This window comes from Centroberyx gerrardi, chromosome 18, assembly GCF_048128805.1.
Source record: "Centroberyx gerrardi isolate f3 chromosome 18, fCenGer3.hap1.cur.20231027, whole genome shotgun sequence".
Lineage (NCBI taxonomy): Eukaryota > Metazoa > Chordata > Actinopteri > Beryciformes > Berycidae > Centroberyx > Centroberyx gerrardi.
In genome coordinates, this window is record NC_136014.1 from 7,695,833 (window position 1) to 7,718,981 (window position 23,149).

The 23,149-nt window shown below is 42.7% G+C and overlaps 1 protein-coding gene across 1 annotated transcript in view; it reads right to left on the reverse strand.

Annotated features, from left to right (window-relative positions):
- Nucleotides 1-328: 328 nt before the first annotated feature.
- rngtt (RNA guanylyltransferase and 5'-phosphatase) overlaps nt 329-23,149 on the reverse strand; it is a 79,616-nt gene continuing 56,795 nt past the window's right edge. The window contains exons 13-16 of the mRNA XM_071906985.2: nt 12,979-13,079; nt 8,845-8,911; nt 1,852-1,975; nt 329-734 (exon numbers count right to left, since the gene is read on the reverse strand). Of these exons, the coding sequence (XP_071763086.1) occupies nt 574-734; nt 1,852-1,975; nt 8,845-8,911; nt 12,979-13,079 (453 nt within the window). The 3' untranslated portion in view covers nt 329-573. The remainder of the gene's footprint in view (nt 735-1,851; nt 1,976-8,844; nt 8,912-12,978; nt 13,080-23,149) is intronic.

The window sequence follows — 23,149 nt, forward strand, 5'->3', positions numbered from 1 at the left end:
AAGGCATGAAGACATTATTCAGTTCATTTCGCCCAGTACAGGCTATGCGGATCTCAATCAGATCTCTCATGCTGCAAACCATTTCCGAAACACCGACTTTGCTCCTTCATTCTAAATGATTATTATTAAGACAGCAGATCAAGCGCTGATGATGTTTACTCCTCCTCGAAGACAAACAAGCAACTGGTTTGACAAAACATAAACAAGGTCCGCATCGCCAGGTGCATTTGTAGCCATAACAATTTCCCTGTTGATAAATACTAATTAGCTCAGACTTTTAAAAAACGATAAATAGAAAAAAAAAGAAAAAAAAAGGATAAACTGAGCATTGTGTTTTCCATTTTAATAAGAACGACAGCAATTAAAGCTACGAGGAGCTCTACAAGGTAAATCTAATGGTGTAGAGGCGGTCGATCAAAAAAGGGGTTTCGGAAGTCTTTAAAGGCTGCTGAAACGAACGCGCTGGGGGTAAGAAAAGCCTTGCAATGTCTCGGTTTCTGCGGAGAGGATGATGCGGCTGGTGCTGTGGGGCGTGGATATACACTGCAAGTCCAGATTCCCCCCCCTATGGGCCTACGGGATGGCCCGGTTGGGTCTCTTCGGAGGGGGAGGGGGCATTAGCTCGGTGTCCGGGTCCGGCGGGTGTTTCCGGTTCTGCACTCCCTGGGCGCTGCGGTCCAGAAACTCCAAGAGGATTTCCTTGGTGACGGGATGCTGGATGCTGTGACACACAGCTGGAGACAGAGAGAGCGAGGGAGAGAGAGAGAGAGAGAGGGGGGGGGGGGGGGGGAAGGAAGTTACTACAGAGATGGTGACAGGCTCTTCCAGCGGTTAATTATAACAGTCTGAAACCTTTTAGCACTATAAAATGTAAGAAAATCTGATTGTCCCACTGATGGCCATGTATTCTGGACAATTTCACGACCTGCTTGAAGAACCTGGGCTCCCTAATTCAATATCACCTTTTAAATCACTTCTTAACACACACTTTTATAGACTTGCTCTCATGCAATTGGTTTTTTTGCCCTGTTTTAATCTTGCGTCGTTCATGACATTTTTTTAAATTAATTTTATGTATTTATTCTTCTCTTAATGTATTCTCTCTTGCTTGTGCTTCTTATTTTTACCTCGTCATTGTGTATTTTCCTATTCTTGTTTATATGCCTTCCCTGTAAAGCACTTTGTAAACTTGGCTTTTAGATAAGTGCTATGTAAATAAAGTTTATTATTATTACCATGGAAGAGAAGACTAAATGGTTGATAAAAGGTTTCTGCTGGATGCTCATAAGTTGCATCTACAAAACAATACGCATCATGCTGGCAAAGTGAGGCATGATTTCCAGTGATTATGGTACTTTAGTTGTGTTTTAGCAGCTTCAATTTTTCAATAACAGGAGAAAAATCAAGCTCCAACAACTTGTTTAGTGCAACTTTTACACTAACAAAAGTCACAGCAGTGGGACCCAAACCCTAAATCACGTCGGAATTTCTGATTCTTTGAATTTCGCCGAACACGTAGGAGCAAATATCAGTCACCCCATTCAAAACAAGGAGACGAGGAAAACAATTCGTTCTAAATCGCAGAACAGAGCATTCTGGGCACCGAACACCCGGCCAGACTGTCTGTGTGTGCTCATAATGCTGAGTACACAGTATAACATCTGCCATACACACACACGCACACGCACACCAAGTAAAAAAACACAGAAATTCATCTAAGACAGAAAGCGCTGAAATCTAGATAAAATTAGCTATTAATTGTATATGGCGGACCAGTTGTGTGATTCAGATAGAGACACAGGTAGAGACACAGATAGAGATGATGTTTGAGATATTAATATGGATTCTCACCCCTGGCCGTCTCGTAGGAGTTGGGGAAGCTCTTGTCTATCCTCTGCTTCATGAACACCCAGCTGTTGTTGACGAAGGTGCACTCGATGATCTTGTTGTCGTACTGTTTCAGCTCCTTAGTGGCCTGCATGCGGACAAGAGAGGAGAGGACACAGCTGGTTTATACTTAAACAACACAGAGAGAGCTCAAAGTAGCTTAAAGCTGCAATAGGCAAATTCGCACACTGGCAGCTCCAAATGGTAGTAGGGAGAAACTGCAATACCCAGAAATCCTGTAATGTGATGCCAGTGAACTGCACACAGGTGATGCTTTATACCAAAGGATGCCAAAGGGATGAGAGAGGCAGAAGGCATTTTTTGCTTTAAAGATGCACTGGGCGATTTCACACATTGGCGGCTCCAAATGGCAGCGTTTGAAAAATGTGAACTTCAATACCTATAAATCCTGTAAGGTAAGGCCAGTAAACTGCACACAGCACGCTCATGTTTACCAACCTGCCCGGTCTGTGATGATTTATACCAAAGAATACCAAAGGGAAGAGAGAGGAAAAAGATCTTGCTGGCTGCGGTTTAGGAGACAGTTTGTATTTTGCGCTTAACTTTCAATTTGTCAATATTTCTCACCAGTTAGCATACTTGACACCAGAATTTAATTTGGGCCAAATCAAGTGAATCTAGAGCATCTCCTGCACCTTCAAGTATGTATGTGTACACACAAATATATACACACACACATTTAAAGTATATATGCTTTCACTTACAAGTGCATATAAACACCATGAGCGCATATACAGTGCCTTGCAAAAATATTCAGACCCCTTGACTTTTCACACTTTTTGTTGCGCTATTAAATTTCTGAAGATTTGTTTTCTCTTTTTTCTCTTTGATGGAACAGAGTAAAGAAAATCCTGAATAAATGCATTGTGAAATAACTTAGTAGCACAACAAAATGTGTCAAAAGTCAAGGGATCTGAATAGCTGTATCTCTAGTATGGAGCTCTAAACATTGCAGTGCAACTGTCCTGCTCCACTTATTGAGCTACACGGGACCACCGACCTATTACATCACATTCTGCTTTGGAAACACATTGTAACACAGTTAAAGTATATGAATACGGCATGTGATACTGAAAACCAAGTATGAGTCAAAGAAGACATTTGAGCATCTGTTGTTTATTTGTCGAGGGACTGTGTCTCGCTGAGAGGATTCTCAGGACTTGGAAAATGCAAATCCTAGTGCTGCGAGGAAGCCAAAATGTGCAACTGCAACGGACAAACGGGCATGAAAAGATGACGGTAATACAGTGACATGCAGACTACTGTGTTCATCCTTGATACACAGTTCGGCTGCACCGGAAGGTGGGGCGTGAGGACTTTGGAGACGGACAGGGCAGACCCCCGGGGGTTCAGCGCGGGCAAGCGGCCAGGTCGGTCCAGTGCAGATGAGCTAATGCCAGACAGCGAGCGCCATTGCCAGGAAAGCACCGGCGTTTGGCAAGACGCTAAGATGCTAAGTAAGAGCTTGTCTGATCCTGGAGTGCGGGGCATCTGGGCACACAGTGGGGGTTGGAAACGCACAGGAAGCGAGAGAGAGAGGGAGAGAGAGGGAGAGAGAGAGAATGCATGCAGAACGAAGAGAAGGTGCTAAGTTCTGGATCGCACTTCAGATAATGACCTTGACCAGTGGTAACTCATAAGCATGCTTGCTGCAAAATCCCAAATGGGGTCAACTGCTCATTTTCTACATTTATTTTCGAAACATCTTGTTTGGTCTCAATTTAAGGATAAAAACTGGATTGTAAATCAAATCACATCTCGTAGCTGGAGAAGAACGGCAGTCAGACAATCTAACGGGACGACAGAATGAGTATCTCTAAGCTTTGCTAAAGCCAAACACAGCAAGCTGCCAATAAACAGCGAAGGGAGGCACTGGCAGGAACGAGTGCCGCTATAGGCTGGGATCCCTTCCTGCTCGTGAAGTGTGACATGTTGGCTGCCATGTTTCGCTACCACTTGGCGCTTAATCCGTCCAAATCTGCCTCATTATGGCAGCGCACTTGTGCCGCCAGTTATCAGGGACTTTGGCAAAGTCAAACTCTCCGTCTGCCGTTCGAAGCGAGCGCCGTTGCTGCTGCGCTGCTGCAAACAATACTAACAAGGAGGAAAATGGTGCAAACAATCATGCCGATCCTTACAGCTGTTTGTTTCCCTGCATAAAATGAGAATTTTCTCTTAAAGTAATAAGCGGCAACGTTTTTATATAAATAAATGTCCGTTTTGCTGCACAGGATGCAATGTGCTTTAGGTTTATGGAAGCAACAACAGTGGCTTGTTTGGAATAAATAGAAAAAAACTGTCTACAGAGTCTCTTTATTACTACATTATGTTGGGCCATTGACTACATTGAGTGCAAAACATCAGCCCTACTTACCAGTGCAGAGCCACTGTCAATATTGTGTGCACTGATATTTCCTCTTTATTTATTCATCAGTCGTGGGCCACCACAGAAAAAATAAATAAAATAAAAGCGACCACTGAGAGAAAACAACATAATTTAGCCCAATTCTGACCCCAAAAATAGGCAAGTACAGGACCAACGCTTAAACAGAGTGCTTTCAACATGAGACCCTAACCCTAACCCCAAATAAGAGCGTTAAAACAGAAATTAGGACCAAACAAAAAGAACTTCCAACCACCACGGCTACAAAATGGTACAATATCTGACACACAATACAGACAGTCTACCTGCTGCTTTGTCAAACAGTGGGATCCCTGGTGACTGCTGCATTGGGATACTGTGTTATAGTATATTACAGGACTTTCGGAGCGATGGCGACATGGACGGGTAAACATTCCAAGTGTGTAATTTCCGCGTTCTGGCTGGTTCTCCCCTCACTGCTCTCCGACTGACCCTGCCTTCGTTTCAGTCTAGACTTAATCAGACGTGGCCCACGGGTCGGACACACTGTGGCACTCGGGTCCATTTTAATAACGAGAAACTAGATGAGAGAATATATAAGGGCGGCGAGGCTATAAGATGCAGCGGGACGGACGTGAACAAACATAGCCTCGGAGGGAACGGCTTCATATCTGACGGACAATATCGAAGTCGACATTAGATCTTTGATATAAGCTTTAAAACAGAATAGATTAGATGCCTGTGCGATGAGGCATGCTTATGATTCTGCCTAGTAATTTTAGTTCCTAACCGATTGTACTCATCTTAACAGGATGACTCAGCGAACAGCGCGAACTATAAACAGCAAATCTAAATATTCTCCTTGCGATCCAATGACTAACCCATGTTCTATTATCTGTTTTTAGCGAGGCATTGTAATTAGTACTGATTGCTTCTATATGCGGCCTTTAATAGCCGTGTCAGAGAACAAACAAAATGGGAGTTGGACGACCCGCCGGGAGTCTTCATGGTACTATTACATGACGTCAGCGTCGGGTCCCTGGGGAATATGTACAATACCGGTCATTATCCCACGCCATCGGATCGATTGGCGTATTAAAATAAGTGCAACTCAACAACTAATTATTCCCCTGGAATCAACAAGAACAATGTGGGTATTTCATTTGCTTGCTTTCATGAAACTTACTTTTAACTCCCACATCGCCGCCCAAATTGAGTCACATACAGTTGGGAAAATCATTGATGAAAAGAACAGTGGCAGACATTTCACCACTCAGCAGGTGAAGTGCACGCTGCCGCAGTCCCCCAGCCTCATCAAAGCCTCTGGTCTTTCGACGGAGTGGTGCTCTTATCTCCGTCTCTAGTGACTACATCTGTCAGGCACCATTCAGATTATTTATGATTAATGAGCTACACTCACCGGCCACATATAGCTCTACACAGGGAGCATGCTCTGTGAAACGGTGAGACTGCAGCTAAATGCGGAATCAATAGCCATTACCTCTAACAGGCTTTAGCGAATTCTACCACTGCTAGAAGTGAGATCTGGGATAATGTGGACGCCCTGAAGGACCGACTTCACAGTGGAACCTGCTTTTAAAGGCTCAGGAACTGTGGATTTACCAAGTTAGGAGTAGAAATGATTGCTGAAATCTAAATTATAGTCTTTACATTTTATCATTTGGCTGATGGACTTATCCAGAGAAACTTACGAGTGGAACAGTAGAAGAAGTTCCTTCAGTTCCTATTTTACCAAAAATGATAAGCAAACAAAATGAGAGAGAGAGCAAAGATCGAGGCTTTAGTGCCCTGACAGTATTCCTCTGACCACATAACTATCATGTGAGAGTGTTGGGAAAAGAAATACAATAAGAGCTAAGGAGAGATAGAAGTTTGTTTCAGAGAGCAAGTAGAGAAGAAGAAAATCGTGCATGTATATGAATGACTGAATGAATCGATTAGTTAAGCACTAGGGGTGTGTATCTCTCCGTCTGAGACGATTCAATATGCATCTCGATACGGAATCAATGATCCGATGCACCTAAGCCACATATCAATATGATATGATTCAGACCTGCCTTGATGCAATATGATACAACGCAACATGCAATTCAATCGTACAAATAGTTCCATTTTACTTCCATAGTTTGGCCACTAGTTGCAAGAAGGAATATTTAGCAATCCAGTTATATGTAAGAGAGAAATATAAACATTAAAATGGTCTCCTTCACATTTTATGACCATGATAACATCCTTTTTGAAATCTCATTTGTTGATAGTAAAAAATGAAAATCAGTCAACTCAAAAATAATCCTTTCAAACAGGCCATTGTTTATTAATAATGGCTTGCTGCTATGGCTTGAGTAATGGATTTTGAGCATGCAGAGCTGTTGGCGAGTGGACCATGGAATAGCATTCTGATACGTTTTTCGTTGCTGGCTGCAAGTGAAGAGGGGAAGCAGGGACTCTCTCTCCCATAGTGAGTCCATGGTGAGAGCGGGTCGCCAGATTACTACTGCTACCTGGATGTTTCACTGCTGCTTGGCAAGTTTTATATAAGTTTGTTTTCTTTGAGCGAGGGGCGGGGGACACGTGACGTGAACCCTCACTGGGCTGGCAACTCTGGCAGCGTATGGACTCAGAGGGAGAGAAACACACATGGAGTAAATGACATTATTAGGCGCCAAAATAAAAACAAGATACGCCTGTCGCATAGGGTTTTTCCGATATAGAGAAGCCTGCATCGATTTAGCTGCCATTCCCTCCCAGCTCTGGCCCGACTCAAGCTGGTTGAATTGATGCAGCCGTATCTTAGACATTAAATGCGACACATTGAATTGAATCGGTGAATCGTTACACGCCTATAAAGTACTGACATGCTTTTCACACTTAGTCCCCTCAAACAGGGCTCAATCGATTCCCACTGGGCCTACTTGCTACGGAAATGTAAACAGAAGGGCTAGACAAGGTTTTCAGTTGCTCTACTCTGTCAAAATATTAGGTCTTTTAGGGAGATTGAGCCAATAAATCTTTTGTTCGTGAATGCAAATTTCCAAAACTCATATTAGCAATTCCCTGTAGGTACCTACAGTATTAGAAATTATAATAAGAAGAAAGCAACGTGGGGACAATTGAGCCAATAAATCAATTTTTCATAAAGTTAAGATCCAAGCGGTGCAGTTTGTCTAATAACAGAAAGTTTGCTGGTTTAATTTCCTGCTCCAGCAGTGGGACGCATGCCGGCAGCTGGAGGGGGGCTCGCATTAAATCTACGGTGCCTGCCACCAGCACTGCCAACGTGCCCTTGAGCAAGGTGCTCTGGAGTGCTGCACTGCAGGCCACACACACACACACACACACACACACACACACAGGCTGTGCAGAGTATATGTCAGATCAATCAGGAAAATTATTGGTATCTGAATTTGTAGTCGGCCAAAACCACAAGTGGGCATGTCCTACACTGGAATGGAACTCTTTAATTTGTTTTAAGCATATTCACACTTAGACTGACTGTAAAACAACAATTAGCAACATAATAACCGGAGCAAGATGAACCCAGTGCTTCAGCTCTTGCTCTCTCTCCCTGAGAGACCGAGCAGGAGACAGACTCTACCTTCGCTCAGTATCACAGCCCAAGGCTGATACATGGGCATTTGGCACAACAGTGACAACATCAGCTAATAGGAGAGGGAAGAGGACCACTTATTTACTGTGTTTCTACACCTTGACTATGGGTACTGGTGGGCTGATGCACACTAAATGTCATTGTGGATAGTGGAGGGATGCGTAGTGGCATGTACGTGTGTAACTAATGGGATGTTGGCAATGTTTGAGTTGTGTCAGTCTGATTACACATGCGATCACACATAGAAATCCTCAAGCTGAATCTCAGTTACATGCAGTTGACCAATCCATGGTAAGCAAGATAGGGAAGAGAGACTACTGTATGACACACAACACACTTAGCCACATACATCTAACTCTCCCTTTCCCTCTACATCATCAGAGAGATGAAAATCAATTAAAACTAAACAGATCCAGATCAAATATAACATTTACCCATCGATCCATACAAGTTATGTTAGTGTAGCGATTGTACTGACAGAGCAATTGCTTCATTTAAGAAAAAAAAAAATCAGAATACAAATATTTGGATATTTGGATGGACTTAATTATTACAAATCCTTTCCAAATATTCCAAATATGGTATTCGAATTCAGACACACCCATCTTTATTTTACATGCATGCACACAAACACGTATACACACATTATGCATTTTAAGTGGAAGGCAGAAAAGCACTTAAGTGCACTAAAAACTGAACACACAGAGATGAAACTGCTACTAATCTTCCTGTCGCACAACAGAACCTGTTGATCAAAAAGCTAATTTGCCAAAAGGTCAGCGGGTTCCTTTAATTCACGGCGGTGTAAACTTCGCTACAGGTCTTCAACAAACACACAAAAAGTCTTGCGCCGTTGCTGAAGGGAAGCGGGAGGAGCATGGGGGGGGCTTAGGTGTGTGTGGGCGCGAGGATGAATTTAGCAACACATCTAGATTTATTGTCTCACCTTCATCTGTGCAAAGGGCATGTCATAGCTGCCGACGTACAGCAAGCCGACAGTCTGGGGGAGCAGCCTGCGAAGACAAAAGAGCTTGGTTAACACACGCAACACCCCGAGTGCTGAGTCTCGACACAAGACGTGCCGAATATTTGACTGAAATCACTGCACCGCTTCCATTTCCCAGCTAGTAACAGAATGGCAGAGATGTGAGATTGCACCTCTCCGAGCCCTTCTGTCTCTCAGCGCAGCGAGAAGGTTTCTCAACTTACAGACAGCAAACTCTGGCGCATCTGGAAGCTGAGGCTAATAATTCTTCAGAAGATATACAGAGAGTGAGCGTACGATACGTCTGCTACGTCATCCTATTAAACTCTGCCATCTGATAGCCGGCTGTGAGCGTTCGGCACAGTTAATCCGCAGTAAACTCAGGTGTGCGTGTGCCCGAGTGTGTGTGTGTGCGTGTGCTTGTATGTGTGCGTCTCTCACGGCCATGTGTCCATGCAGCATTTGCGTCTCACCCCAGAGAGATCACGCCCCACAGATGGCCTTAATCACACACTGCTCCTTACCCCCTTCCACTAAAAACGCCCCCTCGTCTCCATTGTTATTTCCAGATACTTTGTCTGCTCTTATGCGCGCCGCGGCCTTTTCCCACTGTTAGGCCCGAGGACACCGGCCGCTGGCGCTGGCTTCACATTACTTAAGCTGTAAGAACAACTGTTAGATCGGAAATAAGGGGGGCTGTCGAGCCAAATTGACGGCTAAACCGCAGCGGGGGATCTTCAGCCGTGTCGTTCGGTCACGTCTGAGGCCCCTCATTCGGCGCCTTCGGGGGTTTCGATGGGAGACCGGCCCACCGTCCTCTCCACCCCCTCCTGTGTAATGATGGCTGGGACAGGCAGGAAGGAAGCAGCAGTAGACATTAGAGGAGCCAATCAGCCGTGCGGTGATGGACACAACTGGAGCGCAGTGCTAAGAGTTCACAGCACCAAGCTCATCCCCCTGTCGCAGAACAGGGTTCCATTAATATTTTGGACTGGCAAGTTGTCTGCCAGGTATCACACAATACTGCTATCCCAAACCTACGGGGCTCGCAATCAAGAAAAACTATTGATGCTGACACTGTCTTCCAAAAATAACTGGAAAATGTCAAGGAGATCTGACCAGGGGCGATAAAACAGATGAGGATTGATGTTGTCTGTCTCCTCATGAGTATATAAATCAGAGTGCGGAGGGAAAACGGATTCTTTTGTTGCCGCAAGAGTCACTCCAATTTCCCGACTCTGTTTGAGACGCTACGCCGATGTTCCGCCGTAATCTGAATGTGTTATTTGAGGTTCAAGTGTAACCGAGAGCTTCCTGCTGCCTTCAAGTGCTCTGGAACATCAATTATTCCCCTGAGTTAGGCTCAGATGAGTTAAATGAGAGACGTTTAAAGCACTTAATGTTGACAAAAATAGAATCTTAGGGATGAGATGTTCTTTGTTTTTAAAAAGAACCGTCAAGATACTGTTAAATGTCACCGTATTTCTAGCATCACGCTGCACAGCTGAACAACTTATCAAATAATTTACATATCCACTCATGTACCGCTGTGTTTAATATGCTGACCGAGAGTAGCCATTATGGTACTGTACGCTGAAAATGAATTTTAAATTGACAGTTGTGAACACATGCCAAATAATTATAACGGACCTCTGAAACACATCAAACAGCGGCACAATTAGAGTTTAAAATCCATAAAACACGAGGAGTTCAGGAAACTGGGATTGACATATGACATAAAGTGCCAAGTGGAGGACAGACCACAGAAAGCTTTGTGTCCATACAGAGCCGTCCAGTCACGGAGAAGACAATGTCCAATGTCCTTCTCACCCGAAACCTGCTCAGCAGCTTATAAAAGGATAAGTACTGAGATCATGGACGCCACTTGTTTGTATCCCGCAACTGAAATGAAATTATATATTTACATGCCAAACGCCCCGCCGCCATGCAGAATCTCCATAATGGCTTCAATCTTTTGACTTTGTAGGTGAAATGAACGCTCTGTGTGTGCTGTGCTGGTGAGCCGCATTCTAATGGCAATACAGTGAAGGAGGAGAACCTGTTAGCATTCATTATGTGTGCTCTTTAACTTCACTTAGGTGTTTTTACATCAACAGTCCCCAGGAAGACTACCAGATTGCTATGGCAACAGGTAATGGGGATCCTATTAAGTCAAGCTGAAATTAAAACAGTTATATTTTGTGGCAGTAATACAAACTCTAGTCCCTATTCACAGTCTTGTCTCTTCATTCAAAAACTAAATTCAATGTAAAAAAAAAAAAAAAAAAAAAATTTGTTGTGATTGTTGTGCCTGCTGTCAGCTAATGTAAGCTAGCTGAACTTTACAAATGAAAAATGGTTACGCAATAATTGACCCCATCTCTCGTTTCTAACTACGAAAAGGCATATGATTTGTAATTTCGGGTAGATTTTGGAAGAAAACAAGCATTTGGTTACTGTAATGCCTTTCTCTACAAGGCCAATCCAGCCGGCCCGGCTCTACCGGCATTACCATTCACCAGGTGCTTTCATGGGCCTTCAAATCGCTATGCACCTAAATGAGTGATGATGTACCAATTAGCCGTAACCTCTTCAGACACAACGCCGTCTCAATTGATCTATAATTCAAGTGGGTCTATATAGTACTAGAGATCTTGTTCAGTTCCACACTTGGGAGGGGCACTGGCATGTTTTCTGGTATTGCTTCTTCTCCATCTTGCTCTCTTCTCCTTCCCCACCTCTCCACCCTGCCTGCCAGCCAATAACATGCCTCTGCCTCTGCGCTCGTTTTCGGAGAAGGTAATAAAGCTTGCGAGGCTGTATGCCTCTCTGTGGTGCACGGAGACGTGCTCAAGGATGGATTGTGTGGGCTGATGAATAAACACTTGTTTGCTTATATGTCTGTCTGTCTCCTCTCTCTCCTCAAGACAGAAACTAAGGGAGATTCGAAGACCTACACCAGGACTGAGGTCTGACGAGTCCTTCTCTGCCAGCCAATTTGTCTTTCTGGGAAATATCAGAACATTCTCAGATGGCAACAATGATCGCCTGTGCTCTCCCACACAAAGGGAGGAGTCAAGGAGCTGGCTGGCTGTAGAGTAGCGTGAGTGTCTGCTGTGTGCGGCTGGTGGCAGGCTGATGGCTACAGCGCCGGGGCAGTCACCAAGGTCTCCTGGCTCCCAGGAGGTAGAGGCAGCATGTCCACTAAGCCCGACCGCTATTGATCCGTTTGCCCTCACTGGAGCAATGCTCAGAGTCTGTGCTGCTGCCTCAGAAACACAGCACACATCACAGCAAAGATGTGCTCCGCTCTTAGAAAAAATGTTTTCTGCATGCATGTTGAATGCAAATCAGTTCTCTTTTCATAAACTAACCCACAAATGTATTCTACCTGTGATGAACCATGATTTTTTCCACTTACCGACATCCATCATTTTCACAAGAAGCTTACTGTTACCTCAAATACATACACTTCCAAAGCCCTTAATTACTTGCACTGAACCCATTGTCTTTTCTAATTGGATAGAAATGCGGTTCTCTGCTGAATTTTAATGTTTGCAAAAATGAGCCTTAGGATGAGAACCGGTGGATCTGAATAATTTATTTGCGGAGGATCATAAACATAAATTGAGAGCTAAGAGGAATGGCAGCGGTTTTATTTGCATATATAGGCATGTATAGCAAATAAAAGGCAATCCATTCAACAACTTTTCCTGGGACCGGAGGCAAAGTGCATTTAGGGGATGATGGTAACAGAAATTAACTTTTGTGCGCTTGTAGAACCTCTAATATCTGTGTTGTAGCAATAAAAGGACCATGTCGCTGTTAAATTGAATTGGACCCCAAGGCGAAAATAAGCAATGCGTGAAAAAGATGGGATAAAACAGGAAGGGAAGGCTAATGTAATAGAAATTCAATGTGTTTCTCTTTGTCGCAAAACATGCTTCAAAGCGAATGGCCGAGAGACACACACACAAACACACACAGAAGCTGTACGCGGGTGTGCTGATGTCTCGAAGTACTCCAATGTGTCACAAAATGATAGGTGTTATTAGAATCATCAGGCAGAGCGTTTCCTTGGCAACAGTGACTCACCCTTCTCCTCCGACTTTGGTGATCTTGAGGCGGAAGTCTACAGAGTTGTGACTGGGGGGCTTCCACTTGAGGATGTCATCGCATCTCCCGGGCTTGTATCTCTGCAGGGAGAGCCAATAATCAATAATCAGAGAATGCCCAAACACTTCACAACATGGGCAATTTGTTCAGGAAGAAGCCAATATTGCTTTCATGAAACAGGGTTGATGATGATGTTGCTACCATGAGTGTTTTTCCTTTTCGCCAACCCATAACACTGCAGACTTAATGACTGAGTAATTTGTGAGTGGAACAGAATTTTTAAGTAACAGTCACAGTTAATGAGCTGAGCACTCTCATACAAATTAAGTGCCATTAGGACACACAGTTGGTAACTAACTATCTGGAGAGTAGCAAATAATGGAACTGAATTGATCTTAAGTTAAAAATTAAGCTCTTTTGTTGCCACCACGTTTCTAAATGCAGATACATTCTTGACATAAAAAAGAGAGATAGTTAAAGAGCCTGCTCGAGGACTCTACATTTGAAATGAACTGATTGTAAGAGGTAAATTGCATGGTAAGACGATAAGAACAGGACTGGAAATCTAATTACGGGCTGAAAAATTGTGCGCAGTGATTCAACTTGATTACATTTTGCACACCACTACTGTGTTTTGCTGTGTCTTAACATATCACATACCGAGCAACATGCTTCCCTCCATCGCCACGATTATTCATGCATGTGTGACATTTAGCAGGACGCGAAGCGAGTATACTGGAACATGAGCAATGTAAAGGCATGGAGGGCGGAGGCGGGAACAGATGAGCAGATTCCGTCTCTGTCATGTTGCCCGGTAACAGTAAAGTCAACTCTGAGGAACTGTGCGGAGACGGACAGGATTCCTCAGGAGAACCCGTGCCGCGCCGCGGAACATGACAAATGTGGGGTTCCTGGCGTCATCCACCCCTCCTCCCATGGCACGACTTCAAATCACCTCAGGCAGAAGGAAACACAGTACTGCTCTTCAAATCTAATCTAGACTCCTATACACACAAAAGCTTGGTGTCTCAGTTTGGCAAGCTGTTGGCTTTGCTGAAATGGCATGAAGGTCTTTGGCATGACCTTGCAGTCTGACACCCAAATTTTTCAAAGGTTTTTCAAGCAATTCAGAGTCAAGGTCACTCTAATCAGCTGCCCATGAAATCGGTAGCATCTCTTCATACTTCAACATGAGTATAAAGGCTGAGATGGTTATTCTTGATGTTTAAAGCAATTATTCTCAGAGGGTTATTCTTGATTCAGCAATCATCTCTTAAGCTTGAAAAACAGTATATAGATACTGGGCCATCTCTCGTCACTGGGACCAGCCACAGGAAGACATGAAGCTATCAAAGAGTAGGCTCTGCTGTTGCTAATGTGGGGAAAGTCCTTCACTATGGATAGCAAAAGACTTGAATACCCCAGAGGTCTAGATGTGCCCCCATGTGTCAACAAGGGCTTCTGAATTTGTGAGAAAATGTATTTCTATGCAGCTAGTTAGTGTTCACACTAATCATATGGACAGTAGGGCTGCAGGGAATACCGGTGAATTTTGGTACTGTGATACCGTGCTAATCTTTAGTACTCAATATGAGAATTTATTCAGGCTTCAAAATAAAATAGAAGTGCATCAGGTAGCACAAATGAACACAAAAGGCTTATATAATACATGCAGCTATGCAACACGTTTCAAGCTTGCAAGAGGCAGGCTGTCTGAGGAAGAGCTTACAAGCTTGAAACTAATTTTTGACCTTTATCTCTTCAATTAAGCTTAAAATCAGTTGAAAAACAGACTACAAAGACTTTATTTTTGATTTTGTGTGTCGGATATTTCATTTTGAAAGATATGTTAAGTTTACGTTTCATTTTATAGGAAATTCTTGGTTTTCAGTCATTTACCTCGTATCGATATGGTATTGATATTGAGGTACCAAAGCTGATATCAGCATCAAAGTCGAAACTTTCCAACCCTAATGGAACGACAGCACCAATTTCTAGGGCACAGTACAGATTAATATTGAGTGATGCTACTCACATCCTGCTGTAACCCAATCTTTATGTACTGTGTGTGCATCGCCGTGAATTGAAAAACCCTCTTTGCTGGCAAAGTGGGGAGGGAGTCAAACTTTATTTTATAAATTGGCTCAGTCAAGGGTAGGTTGACTTTGTCTTCTTCAGTGTAAAGCGCAGGGAAAGTAAGTGCAGGGCGTCCTTCTGCTTTGTCCCTGGTGGAGCTCTCCGTGTAGGAGGCGGCCTTCACGCGCCTTTGAAACCAGCACTCTGCACAAAGCCTATTCACCGCAGTCAGCTAGAGAGCGGGAAAAGAGGGCATGTCTTTTTTGAAGAACCTCTACTCCGAGTACATCTTTTCTTATGAGAACGTGGGCGTAGAGAGGAACATTCTTCAATACGGGTAGTTATGCTGCATGTTAGATAAACAAAGATGAAAACCTACAACCATCACAACAATCTCTAGTGAGATGACTTAGTTCACTTAAGACACTTGCATCTAAAGTGAGGCGAAATAGCAGCAGCTGGCTAGTGATCAAGCACTGCACAACTGTTGATTAAACTAGTCCAGAAAATAGCTGGATAAAAGGAAAAAAACATAGACTACACTTCTGTAAAGCTAAAAAATATATGGCCAAATGTGCAAGTTTGTACGGTTTGTGAGTGTATTCACTGTGGTAAAACATTTAATCTACACCTCCACACATTCATGAACGGTAACCCACTGAGCATCCGCTGCCCTGGGGATCTGCAGTCATCAGCGTTGAGGCTTTTTCCTTCCTCTGCATGCTAAAATATGTAAGCCACATGTTCTACCAAAGGGAAATATTGCCTTAAAAACCCTAGCAACAAACTGATGAGCACCCAATCAGCCTCCTGATTCAACAAACAGGTGACCTTCAAGTTGATTCCTAAATGGAAAAGTGCCGCCATTGGCACAGTCTCTCTTTCATTACCACTGTTAGTCTTGTCAATAAGTGCAAAACAAGGGCTTCATTATTGAAGTGCAAAACAGACCTTCAATTCCGACCTTGCGTTCAGGCGCACATCTCTCTTCCACCAAATTCCATTTCCATGTGATGATGTTCCGTTGCATATAAATTGCCAACCGTCTCAGGTTAGAAATTCAGAGGCTGTGACTGTCAGAACAGACTGAAAAACAGACACACTGAGGGAGTGCAGTGGAAAGGCTCAAAACGATGGCTGTAGGGTTTCTTAAATTTTAAACTGTGGAGGAACCTAATGTTCTTCAAGGAACTGGCACTTGCACGGTAGAATCTTACAAAATTCCAGTTAAAATTTATGTCATTGATCTTTGTGTTTAAAGTCACAATGAAACCGCATTTTGAAAGCCTTAATGTGATGGGTTTCCTGTTGTGGGACTTAACTTCAAAAGGGTAAACCAATGGGATATCAGTTAGGGAAGAGAGAGACCGTTTTATTTGATAGGAAGGGGGAGGGGCGGGTCCAAAAATCTGTTGATTTAGTGATTGGAATTTGCTTCCTGGTACACAATGAAGTCACTGCTAAAGGTTTTCTGCTTTCCATGAAGTAAAAGTGATGAGACTTTGATGTAAAAATACAATAAAACATAGTTTTTGTGATTTCTTTGGCATAAATTGTCAAATAGGTGTATGGTACGATAGAATGAGCTAAAAAGGTGAAAACATAATTTTCCATGTCAGTGTGACTTTGACCTCTTATTAGATCAGATCAATTACTTGAACCTTCCAATTTAGAAATATGCGTGAACATTATAACCTCCCCCCTCAAGCACGTCTTCATAGTAATGGGTGGCCATATAGAATCACGACAAGGACACCTGCAATCTTTGCACAAGCATATTATATATATTACATATATTACATTATATATTACATTACGGCTCCTGAAAATATACACACTAGTCATCATAAAATGTACATTGGCAAAGCATGCTTGCCCATTTATGCTGATGTTATTAATCCCTCAAAGATCCCTAAAGGTGTCTAAAGAACCCTACAAACTATAGGACCCCAGGGCTCTTATAAGGGCCTTTTGGATTTTCGAGACAAGCCATGGTTCATCAAAGCACCCGTGAGGAAACACTAATCTTTACAGTGCGGGTGGGGTCGGTAATCTAATGGCTTTAGGGATACTACTGCAGTGAAGCAACGTTAATGAAGGAAATGAAGGAAACTGAACCATAGTCCTTCTCCCAATTTCATCAAGGGGGACAAAAATCACATACTTTAGTTTAGGGAGACAACAGCAAACAGACAATGGTCCTCATTCATCAAGCTATCGTGGAAAAGAGTGCAGAATCTACAGTGGAAATGATCCTCAGACAGTTGCCAGGTCTGATTCATGAAACTTTCTCACTCACTCTACAAAAATGAGTGAAAATTACATTAGAAACAATTGACTATTTACATACTATGACACACCCAAAATGATGCGTGCTTGGTGACTCTTGGCCTATAAAAAGGAAGCCTTGGTGCAGCATTAAGGTCTTCTATATAGCAGATCTGCCATAGTTACCAGGCTTCACCACAGGCATTGGCCTATATACAGTAAAATGTACAACATCCAATCATCCAATTATGCTTTGTGCCTCCATAAAGAGCCTACACATCTTCCGGGACTTTAAGGAGCCTATTTATTCATACTTTTGATGCAAAAAAATCCACAATAAGCATTGAATATATAAACTTAAATGGGGTAAGAAAAATGTATTTGCCAGCATTCTTTGTCACAGAGGATGAGGAAATGCTTTAATATTCTGTAATAATTTTCCATGCACAATGCAAATAGATCTTTGAAACGAGAATACACATTTTCCAAGCAGACGTGAGATTGATTTTACGGCTACGACAAAGACGGGATTGATTAAAACTCTTTTGCGGTGAAATTAGCATACACGCCCACTTTAAGATCAGATTTGATTGCACGCTAGCTTGATGAATGAGAGCCAATGTGACAAGCTATTGTCAGTAGAGATTTGCTACCCTCTTACAAGTCCAGAAATAGTCAGGTATTTGAGCTATATCACATTTGTTCTAGTGCACTGCATGTTTCCACAAGCAAAGGGCCTCATGTTCTCCATTGTGCTCAAAAAATGGGCAGAAAGGCGCGTCCTGGTGGCTGGTGATCTGGGATGTGTACCATGTGGGCGTGTCTCGTCACCAGGACCAGGGACCAGGACCGGGACCTTCACTATAGATACAGCAGCAACAGATCTGCTATGCATGAGGAGTATCCAATACAGAAGAGGTGTAGATCACAAGCCATCAATCGTCAACAAAACCTTAAAAACCCCACCGAAAATAAACAGCTTCCCGGAGGGCGAGCTTCAAGATTAGTCCTTTGATAACAATGTTTTTCACAAACAGTCTCATTTGCATAACAGCTCTTTGCTCCAAGGCAGACTTATTGTTAAAGTGTGCTGAGGATTAAAGACAAAAAGGCTGGACCAGTCCAATAAATCTGTTCCCCAGAGGAAAGCTCCCTCTGTTCCAGCTCAGATACACTGGCCCGATTCTTTGAGTGTCAGTTTGACATTGTGTGGATTCTTTAGGGTTTTTGTATGAATGAGCAAATTAGTGCGGTGGTACAAAAGATGTGTTTGGGGATGAACATGTTAAGCACGATACAGGGAAGAATTAAGAGGAAATCTCAAGGTAAATGGCCTGCAGATATGACCTAACACATACATACTCTGAAGATACTGAAGCCGATTTGAAGCACAGGGTCAAACATAAAATGCATGATAAAGATAAACCTGAATCATCACATATCCGTCTCAGATAACCTACAAAAATGCACATAACAAGCTTTGTAAGAAGAAAGGATGCTTCAAAAAGGTAGTACAAAGAGAGTACAAAATTGAGCTGAATCACACCTTCTACCAGTGTGTTTTCCTTTGGAGTGGAGGTGAAATGATCAGAGATAAAGAGAGAGAGAGTGTAGAGAGAGGAAAAATTCTTTTTTTTTTGCATGCTTTGTACAAAGATCACCATCTGGAGTATTCTCCCATGAGCAATTCCGCCATCTGTGGCAACGGTTCTGTTATAAATTCTCAATCTCTCCTATTTCCCCTATACGAAGAAACATATTCCAAGGACGCCATGCGTCGGGAGAGATAACACACCCACGGACCACAGACTTAAGACCACTGCGGTGGCATTAAAGGACTTTTCAGCATTCGCATCCAACAGCAGCAACACCCTAATCTCATTACACAAAAAAAGATTATGAGCATTGCACTTGTTGTTGTAAAGATCGACAAATTCTATGACTTTGGAAATCTCAGACAATCTCAATATAAGGCATGAGTCTTATTGGCCCCTGTACTCTTTATTATTGATGATACAGGAATTTAAGCTTATTCTACTGTTGCATTTGCCGTAAATTGCTCTGAATATAGACATCGAACATGCTTGAGAGCTGAACGCTTATCAAATATTTAGTTTGAGGCTGAGAATAACTGAACCCACAGGGTTGAAAAATAAATCACCAGTACAAAGTCAGATTGGTGGGTCCAGTCAGTGTGCAAAAAACACATCATCCTCTCTGAGAGGTCAGATCAGATAGGCAATCTTGTACAGACTGAGGCAAAACCTCCTGTTCTTTGTCTTGGTTTAGAGGGATTTCCTCAGACTAAAGTGGGGGTGGCTAGTTCCCGATTGGCAACCCCCTCTACATGCAAGAGGAAAACGCTACGAAAAACACGGAGGCCAGTGTCTCTCTGCGCTTTAATATTTAATGGCATTAAATTAAAGCAATTAAACACTGAACAAAGTGAATTTTATTATTTCTTACAGAAGAAGAAAACAGCCTGGTTTGAGCGCCTCCACACTGCCTCTAAAGGAGAATTTGCTTCCACATGGAGCAGTACAGAAGTCAAGTCTTGCTTCTGTAGGGGGGGGGGGGGGGGGGGCATTAAGAGCTCACCTACCACCCAACACACACACCTCCCACAGCTCAGCATCTTCACAAATATTGGCTTATTTGAAATGGCTGGCATGCCAGGGAGATTTTTAATCAATATCCCCTTACTTGGTCGTGTCAGTCAATAATCCCAGGAGCCGAGCGAAAGGTGAAAAAAAAGTTACATGCACTTTAAAGATTAATTTATTCACTAAACCAGACAACACCAGCTTCTTAATATGTAAGATGCACAATTCTGGTAGCTTAAGATGGCTAATATTGTTTGGATTAGCAGTCATGATTCCAGGCACAGTGCTTTCCTGGAACCTCCCATGACAGAGTCATTTGGTCATGATTTAGTTAATAGCCATGACTGACGGGAATGGACTAAAAATACCTATAAGCCACCATTCCCACCAGGCATCTGGTGTCATTTGGTTATGCAGGCGGTGGTGTCATGCCTCTATTCCACCGAGAGCCTGTGGTCAGTCCTTGTGAAACTGATTCGGGGTGTGGGGTGTGGGGGGTAGGGGGGCTGGCTGTGCCTCTGTCCTTCTCCAGGGAAGCGAGGAGACTACTGATGCACTTACTGCTGACACTGATAGGAGCCTGGCTGGTTTTCTGGTGACAGCAGAAGGCCATCCTGAGCCAGTTATGCATATCAGACCATGCCCAAAACTAGAAAAGTCAGTTTCATTTTTCTTTTTATTAATGCTATGTGTAAGCATGTTGTGTTTCTCAAAATTAAGACCACATTCACCATAAACCTGTTGTTTCCTCTTGCAAATAGAATATTAATGCTTATATTACTAGGATAAGATAGCCCTGATAATAGCCCTCAATAACAGCAAATATGTCTTCTGATGAGGTTAAGCTAACATCAAATTGAAACTATGCAGTTAGAATAGCGGAACTGGAATAAAAATGTGTATTATGTGCAAGGTAAAAACTGTTCCTGTTATGTGCTGTAAAACAATACAACAGATTTCCTGCCAAATGCGACCAAATGTGGCTCTCAATGTAAAATACAGTGGAGAGGCTGACAGTCTTCTTCTCAGCGGTCTTGTTTGTTCATGCTAATTATACGAGTGTCTAAAAATTAATGTGGCAATGATTTATTGATACTAAAATGTTACATGTAGCGCATTAAAGTTGCTTCTTAAGGCATTATTAGGTGTGTAGAACACGTGTGTAACTGACCGATCTTATCACCTCCTTCTGCATCAGAAACTTCTTATGTTTGAGCTTGAGGTGAAAAAATCCTCAATGATAAATCTACCTTACTTTTGCAAGACACGGCTTTGATCTCTACAAGACGAGTACAGGAACACATGAAAAATCTCTCTCGGGTGATAACTTTTGAAATGAATCGGAATAAGGAAAACAGGCCAGCAGTGCCGTGCAGGAACTTCCATCCAATTCAAAGGTGAGGAGGAGTTGAAACACCTGTCAACAAAACAGGCTTGTCTGAAGGACGAGCTAGCCACGCAATCCGTTTTCTTACTGACACAACATTTGCACACTTCACCGACAGGTTCTATTGATACTTGGTGAAAAGCGATAATTTTGGAATTGTAAACTGACTTGCCAAAATAGATCACCGACACTGGTTGACGATGCATCGGTAATCCATGACTGAGATGCTGCAGGTCGGTGCAGTTTCCTCAGCTGGCTCGACAGGTGCTTAGTCCTCCAGACGCACATGCTAACATCCAAAAGGCCACAGTGCATTCAACCCCTTCCTCTAGCCTAATTATTCATGAGACATTTGATCCATCACACTGACTCAAGGCACAGAGGACAACCTGACCCATGGCTGCATCAAAAGCAGCTAGCCTATTTCTATTGTTTTCTGGTTAGGATTATGTATGAAATGTAGTTAATGTTGTTTTCCAAAAATATTATTTATTTCACGTCCATGGCATCTCTTCCCCCCCAGAACCACTTGCATAATATGTAGCTAAAAATGAATCCAATGATCTACCATAGTCCATATTTTTTTTTATAGAAAATCAATTCTCTTTGTCCCACCATATAGGCCGATTTCCCCCACTGCTTTTCAAAAACAAAAATCAACTGTGGAAATAAGAAAATTAATTTGAATAGCTTTTCACAAACACGCAATATGAAATGTTGACAATCAAAAATATGAGAAAAAGCCATAGGAGAGAGAAAAAGACATAGGATTGTATAAGAAAAGAAGCAATATGGCAGAAAACACTGGTCAGTTTTGGAGCAATATGGAATTAATATTGTGATATTGATCAGGAAAGTGACTCATCAATTAACGAGCCTCAGAGAGACGTCTGCTCGGAGAGGCAGATCCACTCTGGCCATGTTGCGGAGTGAGGCTGCAGCTGTGTAAACCTGCCTCCGCCTAATTTCATTGCCAGCTCTCCTGGGAACCTGTTGCTACCTGATGGCCATAGCTGCAGTTATATGCTCCATGATAATTACTTCACAAATCACAAAGCAAGAGCAAAAAGAGAGAGAGAGAGAGAGAGGGAGATACAGACAGACAATCTGCCTTGATTGGTTGAGGAGGAAATCTGAATCACAGGCAGCTGTCTTCTGCTTTGAAACAACTGAGAATTATTGTCAATTCTAATTTGATGCGCGGTAACTTGTGTGGCCATCCAATGTCTTTACTATATCCCTTACAACACAAAATTGTTATAAGCAAAAAACTCAATATGTAAGCTGTGTATTAAACACATTTTGGAGATACCAGTCATCACTGGAGACATGTTATGCTAATATTACACTAATCGTTACATCGTTAAAATCTCATTACCCATGTTTCCTTGTTTGTTAAAGGTTAGAAATCACAACTGTTATTGATGTGAATACAGTGAGAGCCGACTAATAGATAGGTCGTGACTGCAGTATCCCTATTAAGAGATGTCAAATCTTTCCAGAGTGGAAATGAAACTGAAGCAGACCTTCAGACACGTATTATTAACAACCAAAGTTCCCTCTAAGCCAATGGTATCTAGTCTAATGCCATGAAAACGTCTGCAGGGTTTCATTCCAACCAAACACTACAGCAGCTCGTTTCGCTGATCGATTCCTCGCTCTCTTTCTTGAAGTTGTGCTGATCAGTGAAATCAGAAAACTTGCATACTCTTCCACGGCACAGGACTGGACGCTACTGGCTTGGAGGAAACATCGCAAACAACTGATGTTCATATTAACATCTATTTAGAGTGCTATAACTTCAACCTGAAACATG